The 24,290-nt window shown below is 40.6% G+C and overlaps 2 protein-coding genes across 4 annotated transcripts in view; one reads left to right on the forward strand and one right to left on the reverse strand.

Annotated features, from left to right (window-relative positions):
* Positions 1–1,041, forward strand: part of NIP7 (nucleolar pre-rRNA processing protein NIP7) — an 11,185-nt gene extending 10,144 nt beyond the window's left edge. Inside the window, exons 5-6 of one of the 2 annotated variants that reach the window (XR_006340528.1) lie at positions 14–213; positions 873–1,041. Coding sequence is in view for 1 of the 2 variants with exons in the window: in XM_043898942.1 (XP_043754877.1) it covers positions 14–112 (99 nt within the window). In the remaining variant the exon portion in view is untranslated. Of the gene's footprint in view, positions 1–13 lie in introns of both variants that reach the window. The other variant, XM_043898942.1, reaches the window with a different exon arrangement.
* Positions 692–22,935, reverse strand: TERF2 (telomeric repeat binding factor 2). Of its 2 annotated transcripts, none has more exons than XM_043898935.1 (10): positions 22,542–22,935; positions 22,329–22,424; positions 21,547–21,677; positions 11,473–11,559; positions 10,336–10,482; positions 9,784–9,893; positions 8,115–8,507; positions 4,097–4,182; positions 2,498–2,538; positions 692–2,052 (listed from the first exon to the last, which is right to left on the reverse strand). In XM_043898935.1, exons 1-10 carry the CDS (start codon positions 22,918–22,920, stop codon positions 1,894–1,896), a joined length of 1,629 nt encoding a protein of 542 aa, XP_043754870.1. In that variant the 5' UTR covers positions 22,921–22,935; the 3' UTR covers positions 692–1,893. The 2 variants fall into 2 exon arrangements, with proteins under 2 accessions (XP_043754870.1, XP_043754868.1); XM_043898933.1 differs by having other exon boundaries at positions 2,498–2,541.
* Between the last annotated feature and the right edge of the window lie 1,355 nt (positions 22,936–24,290).

Genomic DNA, 24,290 nt, shown 5'->3' on the forward strand with positions numbered 1-24,290 from the left:
TAATTATGTTCAGTTCCAGCAAAGGCCAGATGACATCACAGCAGTCTGGAGGCACAGTGGCTGCAGTGTCGCTAAGGTGAAGGTCGGAGACAGTGGGATCATTTCCCAGTGACACCGGCACCTCCACTGGAGTCCCACCACTGCCCCAGTCCCGACACTGCTCACCAGTATGTGGTAAGCAGTGACATTCACCAAGACAGCCATCAGTTCGTGGTAAGTTGTCTAGTTCCATAGAAACTATAGGCAGAGGTTTTTCCGTACACATTCCATAACATTATAGTAAAAAATAACACTGAAGTTACATTTAAAAAGGGGAGGGGCTAGTGGATCTATGCATTTCTCAAATTGGAGAAACACTTACTGGAATATTTTGCTTCCTTAAGTATATCCCAGTGTCACTCTTTTACTTAAGAGTGTGCCATCTAACAATGTGAGTTGAAAATAAAGAAGCTACTGGATCCTAAAGCTTGGTCTGGAGGGAGACCACGACTAGCTACCACCACATCAAGTGGAGATCAAGTTCTCACCTTCTCACTAGTTTAATTTGGGGTTAACTTAGAAAAACAGCAGTACCAAACCCCCGAACGTGTAGTTAATAGGTAATAAAGCTGTACAAAGTTTCCAAATTTTAACTACAGGATGAATTTTTAAACTTTAACATTTGTCAAAAGAAATGGACAAAAAGGAATTCTTTTGTCCTCAGAGGTATGGTATATGAAGAAATGAGGCAGATTAAGAAGGAACTTCCACATGTCTGTACGGCACAGCTTCTAAGGATTAGAACATTCAATACAGTTTGACATTAGTTTCTTAATACAGACAGCAGGGTTTACCAAAGCTTGTTCAGCATTTTGCTACTTCTGCTTTTTCAGCTGCAATTAATCAGCTACTTAAATTTGAGAGAAGCAAGACTTTAATGAAGAATGCTACAAGTTATGGACAATAATTAGTTCTCATTTTAAAAAAAGATTACAGAAAACACTTTACTGAAATTCTTTTTTTGCTAAAAAGACAGTCTTTAAGGATCTGAGAGACAGCAAGCACAACACAGTACAAAAGGAGAAGGGAATGTTGAATTCCAGTGCAAGACACTAACACAGCACAATTAGGGAACCAGGCGGAAGCAACCATTTCACAAAGAATGGAATTAGGCATTTATACTTAATCAGGATTCTTTTAAGCTTTAAAAGTCCAGCATAAAGAAGGGAATTGGGAAGAGTGGATGGGGCCAGGGGCTAAGCTTATCTACAATCACCATTTTACCAACAAACACACTGGTTCCACCACATGAGAAGTGGAGGTTACACCTGCCTATGGAGGCCAGCAAATAGAGCAAATGCCAAGGCAGTCACGTTTCTAGGTGTCGACGTCACAATCGGCTGAACAATGTTTAAAGGGACTCTGACTCCACCAGGACTGGTCTCTCATCAACCTGGGCTCACAACAGCTGAAGTTCCTTTGCATTTGCATCAGAAGGCCAAAGCTTTACCTGGAAGAAGTTCACTCCAAATAATGCTCATGTTGCTGGTTTTAACAGGTACACGGAGTCAAAAGTGGCTCCTGATAGACTCCACCATTTCCTAGGAGAAGGTTCTACTGATTACCAGGGATTTAAATTCAAGCAAACCACTAAAGAAGGGAAATACTAATGGTATTCTGGCACTGTACAAGCTATGTGCCTGTCATCTCTGCCAAGGACATGGGGTGGACTTGGCTTTGTTTCTCAGCTCCATGATCTCCAACTGTGATGAAGTGGAACCGGGACCTCCCCCACATGAGAGGAGGATGCCCAAAATTCTCATCCCAGCCCAGCTTTTGAAAGAAACAGCAGACTACCAGGGGCTATTATTAGGAACCATGCTCCTGTGAATTCTGTGGAAATGAAAGCCTGTTTCAGTTCATGCCAAGTCTTTTCATGGTCCGCCAGCGATCCTTAATCATCACAGCTGTTCGGTTAACAAATGGGTAGTTTTTAGAAATGGCAGCCCAGTTTCCTTCTCCATACTTCTGCACTCCAGCCTTGACCCACTCGCTTTCCTCTACAGTCCACTTCTGCAAGAAAAAAAAAGAGAAGCAAAGGATTTATCACCACCTGTTCTCTCCACTTACATTTTCATATAGTGAAGAAGTCTAGGAGAATAATCTGAACCCAAAGGAAGGATTTGTATTCTTAAAACATGATACAGATTATAGGTTAACACCATGGATTTGAACATTTACTAATTTTCAGTGTCTTACTGTTTTGTCCTCAACTACTAATCATTTCTGCATTCAGAACTTTAAACATGTATTCATGGTTGGGAAATGTGTCAGCATTCTGACCTAGATTTTTCTTCCAGAGGGTAACTATTACTTAGTTTGGATTATCTGGAAATTACAAATAAAATTTTTTACCAGGTGCATGGGTAGTCTATGCCTGTGAAATGTGGGTACTTATTTTACCTCTCTTCTACCCCTACAACCAGAAAAGATTAGAAAAGACAGTTTAAAAAATTACCTGCTTTTTTGTTGTATTGGTTGCACTCTCTTCATCTGGTGCTGCTGGAAAACATTAGAAGCAGACTCATGTCAGAGCTCACCCTTCTCAGCACAACCCACAAGAAAAAGACACAGAACATCCCCAAAGGGAAAACGTGATTCAGATTTTACAAACTTTGAGAGAATAAAGGATAATTTGTTTTTGTCCTTTGCTTGCAAGATACCAATCATTTCAGTCCATGAGAATCTATACAAAGCAAATACTTCACAAACAGGCATTCAGTAAATGTTGATCAGGATTTCAGGCTCTTTAGTAAAACCAATATAATTTTCTAAACAGTTTTAACTTTTTGTGTATATACATACACCTATATGAGTGTATGTGTGTGTGTATATATATAATTTCTGTTAACTCCTTGTTAACCACGGCTTTGAAATAACCCAGTTTTATTGTTTTTTAATTTCCAAAATACTAGATGTAAGTAAAATTTGGCTCAATTCCTCAAACAAAAGGAATGGGGTAATAATTATTGCTTCCCACTCCAACAGACCATGTGAGATCTATTCAGATTCTACCTTTTCATCATCATGGATATAGGTCAGGCTTCATAAAACAAGGTCCAAGATAATTTTTTAAAGGACCAGAGGGCTACAGGAGGGTATACAAGTGTAATGAACATGCCATCTCAGGCCAACAAGAGCCAGTTAAAAGGCTGGGTAAGGCAAAGTTGCATAAACGTGGAACCTGCTGCAGTGTCTACCTTAGCAGACATCACTGTCCCAGGAATGCTTCCTAAAGAATGAGGGAGGGTGACACAGGAGAAGGGGTACTTATAGTAGCAGATTATTTATTTTTAAATTATGAAGTATTTCCTACTATATATAGTAGAAGATTTCTGAAACTGACAAATCTGGACTGCATCAGAAGTGGATGTTTTCTAGAACTTTTATATCCTGTTTTAAACATATTTAATGCCACTTTATTCATCGTTATTTCTCCCATCTTCTGTATAACCTTGATTTTGCCAACTATGTTTTTGCCAACAAAAGCTAATTCTTAAGGACAAAACCTTTGAGACTGGCAAAAGATTACTGGTTGCTGCTGTGTTACAAAAGTCTTCAGCATCTGCAAGACTAAGGTTTAGCATGTAGATATTTTCATTAGAGTGCAAAGTATGTGGTGGGGGGGATCCTAATGCAAATGCAATGAAGCTTAGTATTCATTAAGGGAAAGTAACATTTCTCATCTTGGAAAAAAAAAAACATTTACTATACAGAAACTGGTAAGAGACCATTTAGTTAAATAAGAAATGTAGGGAATGACCACTTCTACCTTTTCTAATTAAAATACTTTGGGAAGAATATTAACTACCATTAAATACAGGATTTATTAAACAAAACCAAGAATTTTCTTTAACTGTTAAGTGTTGCTTTGATAGTCTCCATTGTTTAATGGAAAAAGACATAAAACTGATTCCTCATGAATCACAATGTGGAACTTTTAAACTTTTTTCTATTTTGGAGACAAGTGGTTTCTGGAACACTGATGTGACAGTAGCATGCATCTATACTTAAGCAAGTGTCAAGGAGAGAAACCAGTGAGAATCTTCTGGCTTACCCTGAACTTGAAACAGTTCGTCCTCTTCCACCCAAGTCTCTTTTTCTTCAACCCCATTAGAGCTGTTCCACTTGCCTTTGGGTACTCTGAGGGAAGATCAATGAGAGGACAAAGTGTAAAACAAAGTCATCCCAAACTCAGCACTGAATACATCACCATCCCCTTTCAACAACCTGTTCATTTTCCTAGGGCTTTTTGTTTAGTTGGTTTGGACTCAAAAGGATTTCAGCGTTATTCTAACCTAGAAGCTGCAGATTCCTTGCCCTCTGTCATAGAGATGCTTTGTTCCTATCTTTGGGGTGTTCTCTTTTTCCTCCCCATTCCTCAAGCCCAAGCCCATGGTCCAGTACCTTTCCCCAGTGTCACACTAACCTCTTAACTGGAATCTGTCCCCTCCAACCCCTTCTCCTTCCAAACCCACCTGAACAGTCACCCTGAACTTACAGATCCCTCCTCTATTCAGTGATGGCTTCTCACTGTGTAAACAGTTAAGACTAAATGCCCAGAGAGGGGAGCCAAGATCATCCAGTCTGGCCCATCAATTTCTCATCAGTTCCTCCTCTCCCCACCAACTACTCCTGCCACACCACCCACACACCCACACAAACAGGACGGCCTCACCCTCCTTCCTCCTATGAGCTCTGCTTTCCTGCCTCTCTATTTACTGTTCTCTCTGCTTGGGATTCCCTTCCCTGCCAAGTGAAGTCTTTCAAGGCCGTCAATTCTCAATGAAGACTGCCCGACACACACAAATCCCCTGCTCCTCTGCTTCCACTGTATTACACAACTGTTTCACGACATACCCGTAACCATAAGCACCTTGACATAAGAGGCCATTATCCTCATCTGTCTACCCCAAACACCTTGCACTGTAACACATACCCTAACAGAAGCTGGAGAGAGATTAAGCTAACAAGTGGATTATCAAAGAGCCATAAAGGAATTATACTATCAAAGATTACAATAGTAAGCAAACAAGAACCCTCCCTGTAACATGAAATTTTTAGTACCTAGGTGCAACCAAAAACAGTTCCAAAACTAAAAAATAATCCAAGTTGCTAAATAAATGAAAATTATATTCAGTCTTACCAAACATAGCACAAATCCGACCTCAGAATTATAACATCCTTTACAAAACAAACATGGAAAGTAGCTGAACTAAGTTTTGAAGAATTTATATAGGTCAAAATCACCTAAAAAACCTGACAAGAGTACAAACTGCTGTCTTCTTCCCCACTATGAAATTTTGTTGCAAATCCTGTCAGTATTTTTCAAATGAGTAATGAAAACAATTTGCTTAATAAATGCATACACTTGAAAAAAATTTTGTAAGTTTTCTATACAGTTACTTAACTGTCTGAGACAAATAGTGGACTCTTGTTTTTAAATTAGGTCATAACCTCCAAAAGGATATTTCTAAGAATAACTGATTTGAGACAAAGTAAAAATTATATGAGGTTTACCCATTTCAGGATGTTAGCTAAATAAAAATCAGGATCAGAGTTTGTATAAACGTTTCAGTATTTCCTAACTTCTCATGTTGTAGAAGGGGCTCAGACCTGGTTCTCATCTTGACTGCTAGCTGGCTGTGCAGACTCCTGGCTCACTGCGCTCCTAAGTGGTGAAGTTAGAACAACTTAATGGTCTTAGAGGGGCTGGCAGACTACAGCCTGTGGCTGCTGGCCTTTGTGCAGCCCTTGAAAAGAATGGTTTTTATATTTTTCAAAGGGTGGTAAAAAAACAGAACATGCAACAGAGACACAAGTGGCCCACAAAGGCTAAATTGTTTCCTTTCCTACCCTTTTATAGAAGTTTTGCTGGTGGCCCCTTAAATTCCAAGAACCAAGAACCATGAGGGATACGAAAGCCTAGTAGCCGTGGCCCCATCAAGGTGACAGACCCTAAGCCTGCCTTCTCCGCTTCTGATTCCACTGGCCCAGCTTCCCCCGGGTCCTGACTGCTCACCAAGCAGCAGGCTCCACCACCCTCCTCTCCTTTCCCTCAGTGTCAGTACAAAAGCTGTCAGTGATGTCTGCTCAGGCTTTCAGATTAGGTGTATTAGGTTTATCTGGGGCACAGTTAGCAAAGCAGATTGGAGCACTCCCTGTGCCTTCTCATTCCATAGTCAGGAGCCCAACACTGCAGGTAATTGATGTGAAGCCCCGCTTGAGAACCTCTGCCTGACAGAACGTAATAGGAGCTCAAAATCTGGCCCATCTACCCTCCAGACCTTTCTCCCTTCATCCTCTCTGTGCACTGTATTCTCCTGCCATACAGACTGCACGACAGTTTCCAGAGCATACCAGGCTTTCTTGAGCTGTAAGAGGTTCCCACTGCCCAGAACCCCACACCTCCCAATATGCTGGATGACTTCCTACTCATTCTCCAAGGCTAGCCCCTCTGCAAGGTTGCCCCACCCACAACTCTGCTGCCCAGGTCAGCTCTTCTTCCCTGCAGCTCCCAGGGCACCTCACATAAGCTTCTTCTAGAACCAAAGTCAGGGAATCCCTTTTTTCTGTAAAACACATATAGTATCTTAATCCTTGCAGGCCTTACTGTCTTTGTTGCAACTACTAAACTCAAGGTAGCAGCCACAGACAATACATAATTCGTAAGTGTGGCTGTTCCAATAAAACTTTATTTACAAAAACAGGCAACAGGTGGACTTAGCCAAGAGGCCATGATTTGCGAACCTCTGCTTTAGAGTACCCATCATACCTCATACCCTTGACACATCCTTCCATTTATAAAGCCACTGTAATCATACGCTTTCCAGTTTCCTCATCTATTCATGGGAGCAACACCTATACTTCATAGAATTGCTGTGAGAGGCTGAGATCAGGTATCAAATGAGAATAATTGTGTGTTATTCAGCTTGCCCAGCCAATGACTGACTCACTTCCAAATGCAGATAGTGGTATATAGTGCAGATCTGTGCCCGAGTATAAATCACTTATCAGATGCCACACCCCACAGACTACCTAGCACAAGCATGCTGGGGTGTAGGTCCCCAAACAACTACAACAGAGTGCACAAGCAGAGATGGCAATGACCTCGGGAGATCAGTGAGGTGATCCCTTATAGCAGGGTGACCAGGGGAAATTTATGGAGGCGAGGCAGCTTGGTGTACGTGGGTTTTTGTGTCAAGACTAACTAGGATTTAAAAATCCCAAAGCCCAGTTTTGCCACTTTTTAGCTGTATGACTTCAGGTAAGTTAGTAATGTTTCTGAACCTTCCTCACCTATAAAATGGAGCTAATAAATCACTCAGAGTGAGGAGTGTAGATATTAATTGAAAGTGCTTGGCCCACAGAAAGTATTTAGTTAACATCAGCTTCTCTTCCCTTTGAAAGACAGATGGGATTCTGACAGGTGATGGTGGAGGAATGAAGGTCCACACGTGGGGCATGAGAGGCAGCAAGAAGAGCACAGTGACAGAACGAGGGCTAAGAGAGCAAGCAGACCAGTCAGCCTAAAGGAAGGCTCCACGAGAGGGCACAAAGGTAGCAAGACTGGAAGCCAGCTTGGGGTCATGAAGTGGAGCGAAATGAAAGCACTCTAACCACTGCCCCACAGAGCCTAGCAGAATGTGAGAGATTAGTATTTACTGAATTTGCCAAGTTTCAAATGTCCATTGAACGTGCAAAACTATAAATATTCATAAATCTCTTTTAAGAATCAGAGTATAATGTGGCCCAATTCAAACAAACTTCTTGTAAGACTACTATTTAGTAGTCAAGGCACTCAGCAGTTCGCTAAAAATGGAAGCAGTGGTGCGTAGGAGGCTCTGACACCCTTCCACTCCCACCTAGTGCAATGCCTGGAAGCCCAGCACAGGCCTTCAGAACTGGCAGAATGGCTACGACGTCCCTCCCCACCCTGAGTCACACTCTAGCAGTCTGAGCAAGCCTTGGTGGTGAATAACGTAGCTGAAAGTTACTTCATTCATGGAAGCAATACCAGGCCTAACCAGGACCACCAACCAGCCCCCAAACTTCTACAAAGAAGGTCTTCATACTTGGGATTCTTCTCCCCAGGGAGGGGTTGGTTGAGGACAGTGGGCTTGGATGGTGATGCCGGTGTGACCTCCTGGGAAGAGTCGAGGCCTGGGCTCGGCTCAGTACTCTGGCTGTCCTCCTCCAAAACCAGTCTGCTTATTGTCATGCGCTTGGTCTTGGGCTGCAGTTCAGAGCCACCCTCACCCTCAGCGGGGGCAGAACTTTCGTTGTCATCTTTTCTTGTTCTCTTGTTTTTGAGGGCTGGTGATGGCGGGCACACTTTATTAGGAAAGACCATATCCTTCTGGTCCAGTTTTGAGAAGGCTGCCTCAGAATCTTGTGCACTGGACAGAGTCTTGAAAGCTGCTTTCAGAGTCCTAATCCCAATGGTGGTTGGTGTGCTCTGTAGCTGCCTACAAACAATGCAAACAGAGAAATCAGTTTGACCACTGCTGAGGCCCATCTAAGCAGCCACAACTTTTTCAAACTGTGAAGCTTCAAATTATAGACTCAGGTTGAGAACTCTTCATTTAAAAAAAGAGAAAGTGTGTGATACAGCCTTTATTTATAAGAACTTCCATTTATAAGTGTTAAGCAGAGGTTTTAAATATGATATGTAAATTGAATTATGGAGCTTAAACTTCAAGAGAACCTAAAAGGAACCAGGGCCAATGATAATGGAGACCTCTTCAGCAGATGTGCTAATTCATTACTCTGCATGGACTAAAGCAATGCTTTCCTTTAATGCAAGAGCTCTGCAGAATGTCTAACAGGTACAAGTCCATCTGGATGACCAACTGATAATCCAGCAATCTCACCTTCAAATGTAAACTCTTCTTCCAGCTGTCCCAGTCCGACCCTCATGTAAGACTAGGTCTCAATTCCGCCCTCTCTCTTCTACAATACACTTATAAGTGGGATCTTGAGAATTCTCAGTGAGAAGCATGCCAGTCTTGGAACAATGAGAAACTGCCTTTTCAAAATAAAGTTCACTGAGCACTTGGAAGAGCTCCTGTGTTTTAAGTAAACACTCTAAAGAGAAGGCAAACTGGCGGCCTGCATGCCAATCCTGGCTGGCAGATGTGTCTTGTTTAACCTTTTTTTTTTTCCCCTTAATTGGACTAACCACCAACATTCAAAAACTTCAGTTCAAATTTTTATGTGAGAAATCTCAAAAAATATTTTTTGGACATCTCACATAAAATTTTGAACTGAAGCCTGGACCGTGAACACAGCAACAATCACACAAAGCTGAGTCCCAGTCCTGTGCTCTCAACTGTATTATCCTGGGCCCACTTTGCTCCTTTACATCTCCTACAGGGCCCTCAAAGAGATCTCTGCTTTGTTAACTGGTCTCGGGGATCTGATTCACAAGTCTGAACACTGTATTAAGAGATAACATATCAACAGGGAAGTACTGAGGCAAAGACAGAGAAACAGAAGGAAAGAGCCTTTGAGGAATAAATACAGTCAGGAACTTCTGCCAAAGACCTAACATCCTGTTTTCAATATTCCCCTTTCCCCAGGGTGTGCTCTGTGAAACCCACAGTGCCTTCCTTGAGTAACCCAGTAACATGTTAGGAGGTCAAATCACCAGGAAGAACTGACTGACTCTGCTCTAAGATGATGACTATGCTTCCAACTACCTCTGTGTTTCATCCCAACATCACAAAAGTGCATCTCTCTTACCTGGCAGGTTCTCTGAGTGGTTTTTCCACAGGCTCTGGTGCTGGCTGAGGTTGTGGTTCTTTCACTGTGGCGGAGGTGGAGGACTCAGATCTCAAAGCCTTTTTGGCCATCTGAGAAAGGAAAAATACCATCAAGAAAAGGAAGTCACAGAATTTCACTAACTCTCTGCTTCTTTTTCCATGAACATATTCAATACGCAAGCACATTTCACTTACAAACCCAATTTAGGCATAGACTATAGGAGGACATAAAAAGGGAGAGAACTTAAAGAATTGTCTCAGATTTCTTTCTTTTTTCCTTCTACACACAATGGCTCATAGTTTTCTATACTAAAGGAGAACTCAATCTGAGTGGTGCTAAAAGGATCTTGATGTTGCAAGAATTCCAGACAGTTATTTTGGACAACAAATTAAGTGATTTTACTTTGTGTCTCCTCTTCTATCCTTTCTAATCTAGTTTCTGAATTCCCACATAGACCTTTGGGGTCACATGTAAAAGCCAGACTTTTGGTTTTCTTTGACACTTAGGATGACCAGTGTTTCCAAGCCCCACCGTGAGGAGGTAGGGCTCTGCGTCATCCAGGTGACTCTCCAGGAAGCGCAGCATCTTCTGCTGGAAGGTCTCATAGGAGAAGTTCTGGATCACAGGGTGGGCCAGGTTCTTTTCACGGATAATGTTTAGGAGGTCATTTCTCAGCTTCTACACAAAGGACCAATAGTTGAAATATGAGAAAGGAAAACTCCAGTAAAGATTCAGTGATGATGAGTTAAGATAGCACTATCAGAACTTCCTCAGTACCATCAATGAATAGCACTGAGGGAAAAGGAAGCTTACCACAGTGAAGAACAGGTCAAAAATTACTGACCAGTCACAGTTGGTTAACTATGTAGCTATACAAAAGGGGGGGAAAAAGATGAAGAACTTAGGATCTAAAGTATTTTTCTACTTTTACATATAAAGATTTTTAAACTTTCAAAAAAGAAAACCGAAACAGGTAAAAACTCCGTATGTACTAATATAAAAAGATCTCCAAGATACATTAAGTGAAAATAGCAATTTAATGGTCAAGTATGTAGAATACGCTCACATATGTATATTGGAAGAACAGGAAGACTGAATATATGTGTACGTCTGTACATACACACATGCACACTTATTTGCCTGCATATGCACAGAATCTCTAAAGGAGAAAAAAGCATTGGTTGCCTCTAAGGAGAGGAATGAGATAGCCAAGTCAGAGATGATAGAATTTTCACTAAGCTATTTTGTTGTATTTATAAATGTTGTATTATATACATATATTAGCTTTTCAAAAATAAAATTTATATTTATATATAAAAAAAAAGAGCAGTGTACCAGCAGAGTTTTTGACACCAGAAAACAGAGGCACTGAGTCCTCAGTAAGGCAGATTCTCAAGTCTGCAGGATCAGCATTAAATTCAGATGTGTTAGTACCGGTGCTGAGCACTAGAGTTTTGTCACACACCTGGCAGAAATGGGCAAGTAAATGATTTCTGTAAGTTTTTCACATTTTTGAAAAGCCATTCTAACAGTAAATTAGCCTAGATATAAAAGACATGTTCAAGGTACTGAATATTCATATTCCTGACAGAGAACCCTTTCCCTGTTTCCCCACAAAAAGCAATGAGCTGGATATAGGTAATGGAAGCAAAAGTATATCAAATTTACCTGAGTTGTAGGGTCCTTGGACATATGTTTTTTCAAAATTTTTGAAGCCTTTTCAAATTCTTTGTTTTTGATACAAATAATGACTGCCTAAAAAAGGAGGAAAATTTTTAACTGTTGTAATAATGAAAGATATAATCAGAATATCAAATATCAAAATAAGCTCCACTGAAAAGTAAAAGGGAGTCTTATATACCCAAGAACTTTTTCACATTCTATTAAATTCCTGTTTAAAAACTAACAATTATTGTTCAACCATATGAACAACCATACACTCTCCTTCAGCATGTAAGGTACTAGATTTTCAATATTCACTTCAGTTCAGTCGCTCAGTCGTGTCCGACTCTTTGCAACCCCATGGACCACAGCACGCCAGGCCTCCCTGTCCATCACCAACTCCTGGAGTTTACCCAGACTCATGTCCATCGAGTCGGTGATGCCATCCAGTCATCTCATCCTCTGTCGTCTCCTTCTCCTCTTGCCCTCAATCTTTCCTAGCATCAGGGTCTTTTCAAATGAGTCAGCTCTTCACATCAGGTGGCCAAAGTACTGAAGTTTCAGCTTCAACATCTGTCCTTCCAATGAACACTCAGGACTGATCTCCTTTATGATGGACTGGTTGGACCTCCTTGCAGTCCAAGGAACTCTCAAGGGTCTTCTCCAACACCACAGTTCAAAAGCATCAATTCTTCAGCGCTCAGCTCTCTTTATAGTCAAATTCTCACATCCATACATAACTACTGGAAAAACCATAGCCTTGACTAGACGGACCTTTATTGGCAAAGTAATGTTTCTGCTTTTTAATATGCTATTGAGGTTGGTCATAACTTTTCTTCCAAGGAGTAAGCGTCTTTTAATTTCATGGCTGCAATCACCATCTGCAGTGATTTTGGAGCCCAAAAAAATAAAGTCAGCCACTGTTTGCACTGTTTCCCTATCTATTGCCATAAAGTGATGGGACCAGATGCCATGAGCTTATTTTCTGAATGTTGAGCTTTAAACCAACTTTTTCACTCTCCTCTTTCACTTTCATCAAGAGGCTTTTTAGTTCTTCTGCACTTTCTGCCATAAGAGTGCTGTTGTCTGCATATCTGAGGCTATTGATATTTCTCCCGGCAATCTTAATTCCAGCTTGTGCTTCATCCAGCTCAGCATTTCTCATGATGTACTCTGCATATAAGTTAAATAAGCAGGGTGACAACATACAGCCTTGATGTACTCCTTTCCTGATATGGAACCAGTCTGTTGTTCCATATCCAGTTCTAACTGTTGCTTCCTGACCTGCATACAGATTTCTCAAGGGCCAAGTCAGGTGGTTTGGTATTCCCATCTCTTTCAGAATTTTCCACAGTTTATTGTGATCCACACAGTCAAAGGCTTTGGCATAGTCAATAAAGCAGAAATAGTTGTTTTTCTGGAACTCTCTTGCTTTTTCGATGATCCAGCGAATGTTGGCAATTTGATCTCTGGTTCCTCTGCCTTTTCTAAAACCAGCTTGAATATCTGGAAGTTCACGGTTCACGTATTGCTGAAGCCTGGCTTGGAGAATTTTGAGCATTACTTTACTAGTATGTGAGATGAGTGCAATTGTGCGGTAGTTTGAGCATTCTTTGGCATTGCCTTTCTTTGGGATTGGAATGAAAACTGACCTTTTCCAGTCCTATGGCCACTGCTGAGTTTTCCAAATTTGTTGGCATATTGAGTGCAGCACTTTCACAGCATCATCTTTTAGGATTTGAACTAGCTCAACTGGAATTCCATCACCTCCACTAATTCAATATTACATTGGAGTTAAAAAAAAAAAAAGCTGATACAGCAGAATATGATCTACTGGATTACAGACCATTTACTCAATCTGAATAGGGCCTCCTATGGAAAGGCAAAATGGACAGGAGTCATTCCAGGCCCCCGGAACAGTTGGTTTTGTTTTTTTGGTATGCACAAGCTTTGATGTAATGGGGGAATGAGAGGAGGATATACTGGGGGGCGGAGAGCAGGGGAGGGACTTGCTGATCAGAGTTCCACCAGTGGAACTCAGGCCAGTTCAGTAGAACCAGCACAGCCTCTCATACTATAAACCCCAGGGGGCTAACTCCACAAGCAGCAAAGAAAACAGGAAAAAATTCTACATAGGATGAGAAGGTCTCCTCAGCCACAGAGAAAAAGGAGAGTCCTTCAGTCAAGAAACCTATGTTCTATGTTCCTAGAGCACACACACAGAGGGCAAATAACAGTGACTGAAAATTAAAAAGGATATTTAAAAACTTATGTGCACATTTTTTTTTTTTTGATGAGGAAAGCCATGAAAAAATCTGTACCACCTGGAGTTATCTAATAGGATAAAGTTGCGAATTTAAATCCAGTGTCAAAGAAACATACCTCACACACACAAAAAAGGGAAGGAAAATGGTCCACAGATATTTTCAGTTCTTCACAGGGAAGAGTTTAAGGAGATACATACAGGACAAGGGAAGGGAATTCAGAAAATACAAATTTCTGGTGCTTCTGTCCTCAACAGGCTGAGCACAACCATACAGGGCAAAGGAAACTGGTGTCACACACTTCTGAATAGCAGTTACAACACTAAGTTCCGGCTGCCAGCGGGGGGATGAAGTAAGTCTTTTCATTTTAATCAGATCATCATATTCACTTTTACATCATTATCAGCAGAAAAACTATACTAAGACTATACTTACTTTTTTGAAGAATACAAAGGTTTTACCTTTTATAAATCATTTAGGTCCTATTATGTTTTAACTCTTTTTGGGCATACTGTTCTAAACACGTGTCGACTCCTGCGGCCACCACAGTGATGCCAGAGAGCCAAGGATCTGATAAACCTCCCTTGTGCTGCACTCTGCTGCCACCTCTTTCCCGCCCCAACCCCTCATCTTTTCACCGTTTCATCTCTTCAGAATGTCATATAAATGGCATCATATAAATGGAGTCACTCAGCTTAATTTTTAAAGGATATAGCCTTGAGTTTGGCTTCTTCCCCTTAGTGTAGTGCCCTTGAGACCTGTGTCTTTCCCTTAGTATGATAATGCCCTTGAGATGCCTTTCTGCAGCCCCATCAGCAATGTGTGAAGATTCCAGTTGCTCCATATTCACACTCACACTTACTAGTGTTAGAGGAGTTTTAAAGTTCAGCCATTCTAATAGGTATGTGCCAGAATTTCCCCACTGACTAAATGGTGAACCTCTTTTCATGTTATTTGCCAACAGTATATTCTCTTTAGTTGTTTTGTTTGGGCTGTTTGTTTTCTTGTTCATTTTGAGAGGTCTTTAGATATCTTGGATACAAATTCTTTGTCAGGTATGTGATTTGCGAATATTTTCTCCCACTCCATAGCTTGTCTTTTCATTCTCTGAACAGTGTTTTTCTCAAGTTTTAATTTTGATGAAGTCTACTTCATGCTCTTGTGGAGCATGCTTTTACTGTCATATCTAGAAGCTTTTTGCCTTAAGTCCAGGACATAGTTTTTTGGGTTTTTTTTTCCCCATGTTTTCTTCTAACAGTTTTATTGCTTTACATTTAGATTATGATCCACTTTAAATCGATTTTTGTATGAGTTTTAGGTCAAGGTTCATTTATTTTTGCATATGGACATCCAGTTGTTTTAATTCCATTTATTGAAGACTATCCTTTTTCCACTGAAATACCTTCACATTAAAAATATATATATATTTATTTGGCTGCATCAGGTCTTAGCTGTGGCATGCAGGATCTTTCAGTTGCAGAATGTGGGATCCAGTTCCCCGACCAGGGATCGAACTCAGGCCCCCTGCACTGCGAGTGCAGAGTCCCAGCCACTGGACCACCAGGGAAGTTCACCTTCACATTTTTTTGTTAAAAATTGATGAGTCATGTTTGTATGGGTCTCTTTCTGGACTCTATCTTCTGTTCCACTCATCTGTCTATAGTCATGAACATTGTAGCTTTATAGTAATTCTTAAAATCGGGTGCGAGTCCTCCAGCTTTGTTCTTCTTTTACAGAACTGTCGTGTTTAGTGGGTTTTTTTACCTTACCATATGTCTTCTAGAATCAGTCTGTATCTAACAGAAAATCCTGCGGAGGCTGTGATTAGAAGTATAGTAAATCCATAGATCTGTTGGAGAGAATTGACATCTTAACTATATTAAGTCTTCTAATCCACAAACAGGGTATTTCTTTCCATTTACTAGGTTGTGATTTCTTCATTAGCATTTTGTAATTTTTCCACATACAGATCCTACATTTTTTAAAAAATTTATTTGTTTTTGGCTGGCTGGGTCTTCGTTGCTGTGCATGGGCTTTCTTTAGCTGTAGTAAGTGGGGACCACTCTCTGGTTGCAGTGTTCAGGCTTCTCCTTGCAGTGGCTTCTCCGGTTGCAGAGCATGGGCACAGGCTTCAGCAGTTGTGGCACATGGGTTTAGTTGGCAGGCAGCATGTGGGATCTTCCTGGACCCAGATCAAACCATGTCTCCTGCATTGGCAGGCAGATTCTTAACCAGTGAACACAAGGGAAGTCCCACCTACATATTTTATTATTAGATTTATACCTAAGTATTTTTCTCTTCTTCTTTGGAAGTATTATAAATGATACTGTTTTGATCATTTCATTTCACTGCTAGCATTTCACTGATTTTGTGTGTTGATCTTATATCCTGCAGTCTGGCTAAACTATTTATTATATAGCTTTTTTATATATTCCATGGAATTTTCTATATGGATAGCCATGTGACTTGAAAAAAGGGACAGTTTTATTCCTTCTTTTCCAATCTATTATTTTTCTTAACTGCAGTGGCTAGGTCTTCTAGTATGATGTAGAATGTAAGTGAGAACAGACAGCTTTCCCTCATTTTGGATCTTAGGGTCAAAGCATTCCGTTCTTCACCATTAACTATGATGTTCCCTGTAGGTTTTTTGTAGATGTCTTTTGTCAGGTTGAGTAAGTTTCCTTCTGTTCCTAGTTTTGTCTGTGTTTTTACCATGAACTAACGTTGAATTTTGTCAAACGCATTTTCTGCTTCAATTGATATGATCATATGATTCTTTCTTTGGACTAGCAGGGTAAAGTACATTCACTGATTTTCAAATATTGAACCAGCCTTGCATTCCTGGGCTTTAGTTTCCCCATTCTGCCACATACTAACTGTATCTGCATCCAGGACTAAGCATCAGAGTAGACAAAAAAAAAAAAGTGGAATCATTTCAAGTTCTGGGAATCACAGCTCCACTGCTGAATTCTCTTCCTTTGGTTTGAGGTGCCTGCTCTCCTGCCGCTGTAATCATTACTCTGTCACTGCTGCCACCAGTGAAATACTGCCTGGGTGCTACGATAGAGAGGGAGGGAAAAAGGAAGAAAAAAGCCCCCTGAGATTTCTTCCACCCTCTCTGACCCTTAGCCGATCCCCTTTCCCGCCCTTCAGACCAGAGAGAGCCTCTCTTGGCGTTATTTCTGTTCACACCTGGAGTGTACTTCCAGTTTCAGAATCCTTCAAGTCCAGGCCTGGTGATACTAGAAAGGGGAAAAATGGTCATCTACCCATCAGCAGTTTGGTAGACCTTCATACTCTGGTCTTCTCCATTTGCTTACTGCCCTTTACATTTCTGTGTTCTCAGATAGCTGCTCCATTCATTCTGTCCAAGATTTATACTTGCATTAAGAAAGACAGAAGAGTATGCTTGTCTATCTTTCCTAGAACTGGAATACAGGCCCAACTATGTTTAATTTGTGAAACAAGAAAGGAAATGTGAATGCTTTCAAAATCTAAATTGAAAGCCTACCTCCAAAGTTTGTACTATGAGCTTTTAAAAAAGCTATGCATTAATTTGATTCCCGGTAAGTTTTTGTTTGTTGCTGTTTTTTCTTTTTTTAGGAGATGAAACTTTGCTTTTTGAAAACTTGGAAGTTTTCAAAGATAAGGATAATTTCTGCTCTTATGTATCTGTTAAGGTTCTTATCATGTAAGCAACAGCAATGGTCTCTGGCTAACTTAAACTAAAGCAAAATTCCAAGCACAGATTTTCAATATAGCTGAGATAGGTTTATGTTGGAGGAAATGCCAGAAAGGACCTAAGAAGAGAAAGCCAAACTCACAGAAGTGAAGAAAGGCTAAAGAAGCAAACTTGGAAAGAAACCTGGATGTTAAGGAAGCACAAATGCTCAAAAACCCTTGGCAAAGCTTTCTGTTTCAAGAAATTTAAATTTTAAGACAGTGTGAGATGCACCAGTCCCTCAAATGGGGTAAGTTCCCCCCCAAAGAAAATCAAGGTGCTATTACCAAAGGTGCACAGCAAAAGCAACACACAAATGCTTCCCCAAGGACATGCCATATATGTTATTCTCCCGTGTTCACAAAAACCTGAGGCCTCTCTCTTTTAGTTATAAAAAGAAAACCAACATAGTCTCAATACCATTATCAGCTTACAGAAGCAGTTCTCAAACTTCTGGTCTCAGGATTCTTTATACTGTTCAATGTTAATGAGGACTCCAAAGAACTTTTGTTTACATGGGTTATATCCACTGATATTTACTGTTATTAGAAATATAAAACATAAAAATTCAAGATATTTATTCACTGAAAAATAACAATAAACTTATTACAGGTTAATATAAATGACATCTTTATGACAACTACTTATTTTCTAAGACAAAGTTTAATGAGAAGGGTGGCATTGTTTTACATTTTTGCAAATCTCCTTAATATCTGGCTTAATAGAAGAAAGATGGTATTCTGCTTCTATATTCATTCTGTTGTGATATGTTGTTTTGGTTGAAGGATATTAAAAAATTACAGCCTCACACAAAGTTGAAAAAGGGAGGATTATTTTAAGAACTCTTTTAGAAAATCGGGATATTCTTCTTTGACTCTGCACCAAACTTTGGCAAGTGAACTTTTTATCATTATCATTATATTATCATTATCATTATTATATTAAAATGTCATAGTCTAGCTTGCACTTTTAATGGATCTGTTACCCTTGAATGATTTTGCAATACAATTCATTGATCATTTGGAAAATATTGGTTTACTGAGCTATGATCTTCCACGTGTTTGATACATTCATTAAAAATCTTTTCAAAATTAGTTATTAATATTACTATCATATCAGAATTAAGTATTGGAAAGATACCCAGCACATGAATGTAGGTTTTCCAAAATTCTAATTTTCACCTGAAAAGCTTGAATTTTATCTCTGGCAACACATGCTACCAACTGTTTTCATTGACATGACAAGTTCACTCTGCTCTCTTAAGAAAATGACTACCAGATTACCACATCCAAAAAACCAAAATTTGTCAATTATTTCAAATAAAAACGGTGTTCCATTACAAAAGCAGCTAGGTCAGCATGCAGCCCAATCACACAAGTACTTTTCCTGAAGAAAACCATCATGTTTTGGTATGCAATAGAAATGCTTAAGGAAAATTTCTTATTTTGTCAGATGAAATATTGAAAAAACATTTTGTTCAAGGCTTAATAAAATTGTAATTTTTACTGCTTCATGAGATATTCTTAGGTGTATTAATAAAATTAATTAGGCTTAATAAAAATAATTTTTACTGCTTCATCAAAGACATTAACTGAAACTGGCTTTTTTTTTTAAACTGTAAGCATGTGCCAATGAAGAATACAATGACTACTAATACATTTTATTATTGCTTTGGTCATGCTATGACACCAGAAATTTTACCCATCACTGCTTTTGCATCATCAATGTAAATGTCAGTAATGTCAGTGCACTGAAAACCTCAATTAACATTTTGGCATTATTATGAAGATAGTTTTGAACCCTGAAAGGTTCCCAAAGACCTGCAAAGATCCCTGGGCCGCACATGGAGAAGTTCAAACTTAACAAATAACTTATTTGATAAACTTTAAAAAATAAATTTAATAAACTTTAAGATAAATTGCTGTGATACTTTACAAAGCTTAAAAATGCAACAAAAAGCCTCACTGAGCCTAGGCATTCCAAGATATTTTCCTAAAGATGACCATTAACAGATTCTATGACAAAATAAGAAATTTAAAAAATAAATAAATCGAAGAGACAAGTGATACAATATCATTTAATAACTTGGATATTACTATGGTAGCCAGCCTCTAAGATGGCTCCCAGTGATCCCCATCTCCTGCATAGTCCCATTCCATATACTAATCCAGTTGGTCAGGTCTATGTGAACAAGAGCACATGGCAGAAGTGGTAAGTCACTTCTGAGATTAGTTTATAAAAGACTACAGCTTTCTCTTCTCTTCAATCACTACTGCTCTAGGGGCAGCAAGCTACTGTGCTCTTAAGTAGTCCTAAGGAGAGACAAGGACCTGAAGTCTTCGAGCCAACAGCCAGCAAGAAAGTGAGTCCTGCTAACAACCAGCCAGTGGAGCCAGCACAGAAGCAGACTCATCAGCCCCGGAAAACTCCGATAACTGCAGCCGTAGCAGGCAGCCTGACTATGATCTCACGAGAGACCTCCAGTTAGAAACACAGCTAAATCACTACCAGATTCCTGACCCTTGGAAACTGAGAGACAGTATTTATTTTTTTAAGCTGCTAAAGTTTTGGCTTACTTTGTTACACAGCAGTAAACAGTAATATAGTAACAAGAGATCTGGCACCTGGTGGAAAACGAAAAGGCAGAAGGGAGTCAACATAAGAAAATGGTTGACTGTTTTAAGGGAATCTAGATTTTGCTAACAAATTTTTCCTAATGAAGCGTCCACACAAGAGATCTATGAACTTAAATAATAAACATGCAGCTGAAGATGAAAGCCCACAGGCTCTTCTAGAAGACAGAACTAGAACCCTTGGGTCTGGCAGAGTTGCATTTCTGAATTAGCTGGCCACTTACGAGCAGTTACATGAACTACCCTGAACTGGCACAATTTCTTCCCATTCAAACGGTCCTTAAGCTATTTTCCAAGTAGGCATGGATTTCTCCTCCTTTGCTAATGTCTTTTCTGGCATTTTATCTCCGACACAAACCTGACTCACGGGTACTAAAAATCTATTCTTGTAATCATTCCTCCTTGGAATGGGAATTTTCTCAGCATTCCTTGCAAGACCAAAAGTAGATCCTGCCCCAAGGTCCTTAACTGAATAAATAAAATATCGGCATCCCACAGTTTTTTTTAACTTTTTTTTTTTTTTTTTTTTAACAGGGTGTCTGAGTACCCAGCACACAGTCAAGGGACCAAAAGTCTTCTTTGCTAAGCAAGGTTTTATCTCCTACCTCTCTGCTCTTGAGATCTCATCCTTTTAGGAGGTGCTCTTATCTTTTCTTACCAATTTCCTTACTTTCACCACTAAGACAGTGCTGAGCTATTGTTGTTCAGTCCCCATCTCTGCATCTGCTTCCACACCCCCAGCCTTGGTTATTGGAGAAGAAAAAGATTTTTCTGACTGGTTTCCATGGCCACTTCAATGTTTTAAATATAGATAAGTTCCACTACTCAAAGCTACCTGAACCATGACATAGTTCCAGTCCCAAATTCCTAGACACTCTACAAGCTTTTTTCTTGTCAAGAACGCTCCCTGCGCCAGCCTCCTACCATTACTGTTTTTCTAACTGGCTGATTATCTCAGCATCTCTGATTCTGTCTGCTCAAAGGGAATGTTCCCTAAGCCTCTCAGTAATTGCATGAAAGAGCACAACGCGGTCCCACATTTTCCAAGGCACCAGCTCTTCTCCTTGGTCTATAATAAACAAGGGTGACGAAATCTTAGGCCAGTTACTTTTAGCACTTTCAACATGCTGCTCTGAATGGTACAACCTCCAAAATGTCATTCTTCAATGCCAACTCACTTCCTGTGTAGTGTGGCCCCTCCTGTCAGGGCCACAAGGAAGACCATCAAAAATCACAAAAGCTGAGCATGTGCCTTAACAGTCCTTTCCAAGACTGGGCTAGGAAGAAGGGTTACCTGATGAAGTAACACCTATGTGTGTGAGTTAATGTGTTTTGAGTGTGCTCACTTGCTCTCTCTCCATCCCTGTCTGCCCTCCGCCCCACACAGGAAACATAAGCACTGATTCCTCAAAGAACTCTGATCTTTGTTAAAAGAAAAAAGAAATTAAAAATAGAGCCTTACAGCCTCCTTGACCAGTTTTCTACTGGATTCGATCACTGCCTCTGTCAGTGTAAATTCCGTTTTAATCATCTCCAGCACATTGATAGCTGATTCCAGTGGTGTGAGCTCAGCTTCCATATCAAACGAACAGTCTAGGACAAAAAGCACAGTTTTCACTTTAACCTATTTTCTAAACAGCAGAAGAATTATGTCTCTCTCTATATGTGTATATATATAAGAAAACATGCAAATATAGTAAGACTTGTATTTAATTTGTTGATATACTGGCTACAGGCTTACAAACATGTTAAGGGTCCAAATTCAAATCCTTTAATTTCAAGCGACCTTCAGTAATTTTCAGGACAGGTAAAAAATTGTTTTTTTAACACGTGCATATGCATCTTAAATGTCAGAATCAGATACAAACAGTCAGAAACTATAGATCATTTTGCTAAACAGCTGTCAAGATCAATTTAGGAAAAGAAAAAAAAAATGTGCTCATACTTTAAAAACACTCTACTATGGAGGAAAAATGTCCATCTTCACATAATTCAATTTAGATAGCAAAAAGTTGGGGCGAGCAAGAAACAGGTGGGAGGAAATAAACACAGAAAAGCAGCCAAGAGAATACTAAGTGGAGAAAAGTAGAGCCAGAGAATAAACTCCTAGAAGGAAAAAGACCACTGTGACTGAAACATAATAGCCCACCTTAACCCTGAGTCCTTCAGTCCAGGATGTAAGTTTGAAAACAATGTAACCCTAAATAAGTAAGCTAAGAGAAGAACATAAAAAAATTGCCATACCTAAATTTTCCCCTTCTTCAATGCGCGACAGACACTGCATAACCCGCAGCAGCCGAGACACGGTATGCTCCTTCCCCAAGGGCCTGACAAGCAAAGCTGGGAAAGAATACATCATAGACTCGGCGACCCCCAGCCGCGACACGTTGGGGCGGGGGAGTGCACAGATCCCCTTCCCAGGGGCCCCCAGCCTCCTTCCCCAGGGCCGGCCCTCACCCTGCATGATGTCCCGGATCTGCCTGAAGTCCCCGTACCGGCTACCCCGAAAGGCCCGCAGCGCCTCGTGGAAGTAGAACTTGAGCACCCAGCGGTTGACCGCCTCCTCCAGCCGCGCCTCCCCCGCGCCACGCTCCGCGGCGCCCCCAAGCCCGGGCGCGTGGCGCCCCCGCCGAGCCCGCCCGCCGCTACGGGACGCCCGCCTGCCTGCCGCCCGCCCGCTGCTGTCGCTGCTCCCGCCTCCTCCCGCCATCGCGTCTGATCGCCGCGCGCCCTCCCCGCCCTCCCTGCCGGGACGCTTCCTCGACTGTGACGCCGCTGGGTCACGCACGACGCCCGGGCCGGAAGCGGAGCCCGCCGTCCCGGCTCCCGCGGCCATGATACGGACGGCGTTCCGAGCCGCCCGCGGGCTTCTGGGAGGAAAAGAACCGGAGGCTCCCAGCCTCCCTCTCGGACCCCGTAGATCCCAGTGTGCTGGCCGCAATGCCTGCTGGGACTTGAAGTCTACGTTGCCAAGACGGATACTCTAACCACGGTTTGAGGTTGTCAAGTCCGAAATTACGGAACCTTAGAGACGCGGAGCTATGTGTAAACTGTTGAAAAATAACGTGCATCTTATTAAGCATTTTAAAAATCGTGAAATGTAATGTGCAGGGAGGAAACTTTATTCTAAAGTTTACGTTTTAACAAGTAAAGCAAAAGGCCAGTGTTAACCCAGCAGGGGGTCAAGAAATAGAATATGGTCTGCACCCCAGAAATCTCTAAGCATGTAAGACATATAATCTTTAAAAAATTTTTTCTTTTTAAAAATTTTCTGTTTAAATTTTTTTGTTTTTTTTCTTTTTAAATTTTTTTCCAAGACATCATTTTTTAAAATCACAAAAGTAGCACATTTAGAACAATTAGAAAAAATAAAAGGTGAAAGTTTAAATCAGCTGTTAATATTAACATTATCCCACATGAAAAGAGAAGTTGACATTTAGGTTTATAGCTTTCCAATGTCTTGTATACCTATTTCGCTGTGTTTGTATGTATGTGTGTGTGTGCGTATATACAAAATTGAGATTATACTATGCATATTTTATATAACCTTCAATTTGCATCCAACATGTAATGAACATCTTTGCATGTCATTGTTTTTTTTTTTTCCTATGGTATCTTTAGCAGCTACATAACATTTTACCAATGAACCAAAGTCTCATTTATCTAAACAACTACTGTAAGGGGGCTTACCTGGTGGCTCAGATGGTAAAGAATCTGCTTGCAATGCCTGAGAAATCCCATGGACAGAGGAGCCTGGCAGGCTACAGTCCCCGGGGTCACAAAGAATCCGACACAACTGAGAGACTATCACTTTCACCACCATAAGTTATTCAGTTTATTTCAAAATTTTGTAATTCTAGACTATCTCAGTATTAGAAAAATCCTTTTAAATTGCACAAATTGTGCATTGCACAAATTCATAATTATTTCCTTAGGATAATTTCCTTAAAGTAGAATTATTGAGTCAAAGAATATACAGTAGAACACTGATCAGAATTTCACTCATCACTCTTCCCTTTTACTTTTGAACATGATGCAGACTTCTTAAAATGACTTTTAAAGCCTGAAGAAGTAGCCTATTTGCCAACTTCATTTGGGGCTCGTGTTTCGTGTGTGTGTAGGTTAAATCCCGTTTGTGCTGTGTCCTGAGCACCCCATACTTCCCCCTTCCTGAACTACGCTCTCCGCAGTTAGCTCATCTGCGGC

The sequence above is a fragment of the Cervus elaphus genome, chromosome 4, assembly GCF_910594005.1.
Source record: "Cervus elaphus chromosome 4, mCerEla1.1, whole genome shotgun sequence".
NCBI lineage: Eukaryota > Metazoa > Chordata > Mammalia > Artiodactyla > Cervidae > Cervus > Cervus elaphus.